The 1,559-nt window shown below is 31.6% G+C and overlaps 1 protein-coding gene across 1 annotated transcript in view; it reads right to left on the reverse strand.

Annotated features, from left to right (window-relative positions):
• Positions 1 to 554, reverse strand: part of LOC21403614 (50S ribosomal protein L17) — a 3,059-nt gene extending 2,505 nt beyond the window's left edge. Inside the window, exons 1-3 of the mRNA XM_024161995.1 lie at positions 402 to 554; positions 220 to 274; positions 2 to 44 (exon numbers count right to left, since the gene is read on the reverse strand). Of these exons, the coding sequence (XP_024017763.1) occupies positions 2 to 44; positions 220 to 274; positions 402 to 457 (154 nt within the window). The 5' untranslated portion in view covers positions 458 to 554. The remainder of the gene's footprint in view (position 1; positions 45 to 219; positions 275 to 401) is intronic.
• Between the last annotated feature and the right edge of the window lie 1,005 nt (positions 555 to 1,559).

The following is a 1,559-nucleotide window of genomic DNA, read 5'->3' on the forward strand; positions in this document are numbered from 1 at the left end:
CCTAGTTGGACCATATTATCGGCTAGACGTCGAATCTCTTTCGCCTGCAAAAAAAAATGAAAAAAATAAAAAAGATATAAATCCCAAAGACAAATCAATTTCAACTAAAGGACCAATTAGTTTACTTTTAGTTTCATAAAAGAAGAACCTTTAACATTTAAGATCCTTCCTTAAACTTGCCTGTTGATTATTTTGAGGAAAGAATAAGAATAAAAGTACCTTGGCAACAGTGGTTTCAATGCGCTCGTGCTTCACCAGCTGCGAAACCATTGTTCTATACCAAACCAAACAAACCAAGAATTGAATTTTTATTTTTATTTTCTTTTCAGAAAAACCAAAGAGAAAAAAAAAAAGAGAAAGTAAAGAAAGGAAAAGGCAAAGCGTAAAATTGGAATAGAGACCTGAGCAAGGACATGCGGTGCCCCGTGGGGCGCCCTAGCTTCCTGAACTTGGTCATTCTCTATTTCTCTCTCCTCTTCGGCTAAGGCTACACAGTAGAAAGTAGAAACAAAGAAGAAGGCGAAGAGACTGAGTAGTAGGGCTTTGCCGATGCACTGATGACCGATTCCCTCTTCTTTCGGGTTCCGGTTTTACCCAAATATGATATGATATGAAATCCATTCCCTTATGTCAGTTTTGGGCTTCCACCCACACCCATTCTATTGCTCTTGGGCTCAAGCCCACTCTTCTGGCTTTCCGCTTTTACGGTCGGTGATGTCATTCAGCTGCTTTGGATTCATCCAATTTGAACTCATTTGGTTACATCCCTTATTAAAATCCTTACTATCTATTAATTATTAACGTTAAAGATTAAGAAGAAAATAAAGAATTTATCTTTAAAAGTACATGAGTTTAGATTTTTATTCTTTATTTTTAATAAATACCCTTTTATTAATGTAATTATTTAATTAAATAGGTTATGAATCAAGAATAAAGAGTAAAAATCTTGACTCATACACTCTTAAGAGTAAATTACTTTAAAAAATATGCAATATAAGATCTCATTGAAAAAAAAAATGATATCTCAATCAGAATTGAAACGAAAAAATTACGAATCCCATACCCCCTTTCAAAACATATTTATCAAGATTATCCTTTGATTAAGGTTCATTCAAATGTGTTCTATCAAAAAAAAAAAAAAAAGATAATCCATTAGATTATCACTGGTAATTATTCTCTGAATAAATCTCTTGATTTTTATTGTTTTTAAAATTAGCATATTTTCCTCATTCTCCCGTGAGAGTACGAGTGAATGGCCAAAAATTTACTCTCTTTTTTAAAAAAATTTAAAGAAAAAGTCTATTTTTTAGTTTTAATTTACTTTTGTTTCGCAATAGATAATTGATTACTAGGTAAATGAACTCACAAAAGAGAGAAATCAATCATTAGAATTCGTCCTTATCCGAGAGCAACCGCTGATGGAAATATTGGAAACATAAGGCATCACAACAATATCAACAAAATGTTAAGAGTTTTTATTTAAGGAAATCAAATCAACTATTCTAAAATTGTATATCTGATGAGAGTGTATCGAGAAAATAATTATTTTCATTAAAGAA

Source organism: Morus notabilis, unplaced genomic scaffold (genome assembly GCF_000414095.1).
Source record: "Morus notabilis unplaced genomic scaffold, ASM41409v2 Scaffold698, whole genome shotgun sequence".
Taxonomy (NCBI): domain Eukaryota; kingdom Viridiplantae; phylum Streptophyta; class Magnoliopsida; order Rosales; family Moraceae; genus Morus; species Morus notabilis.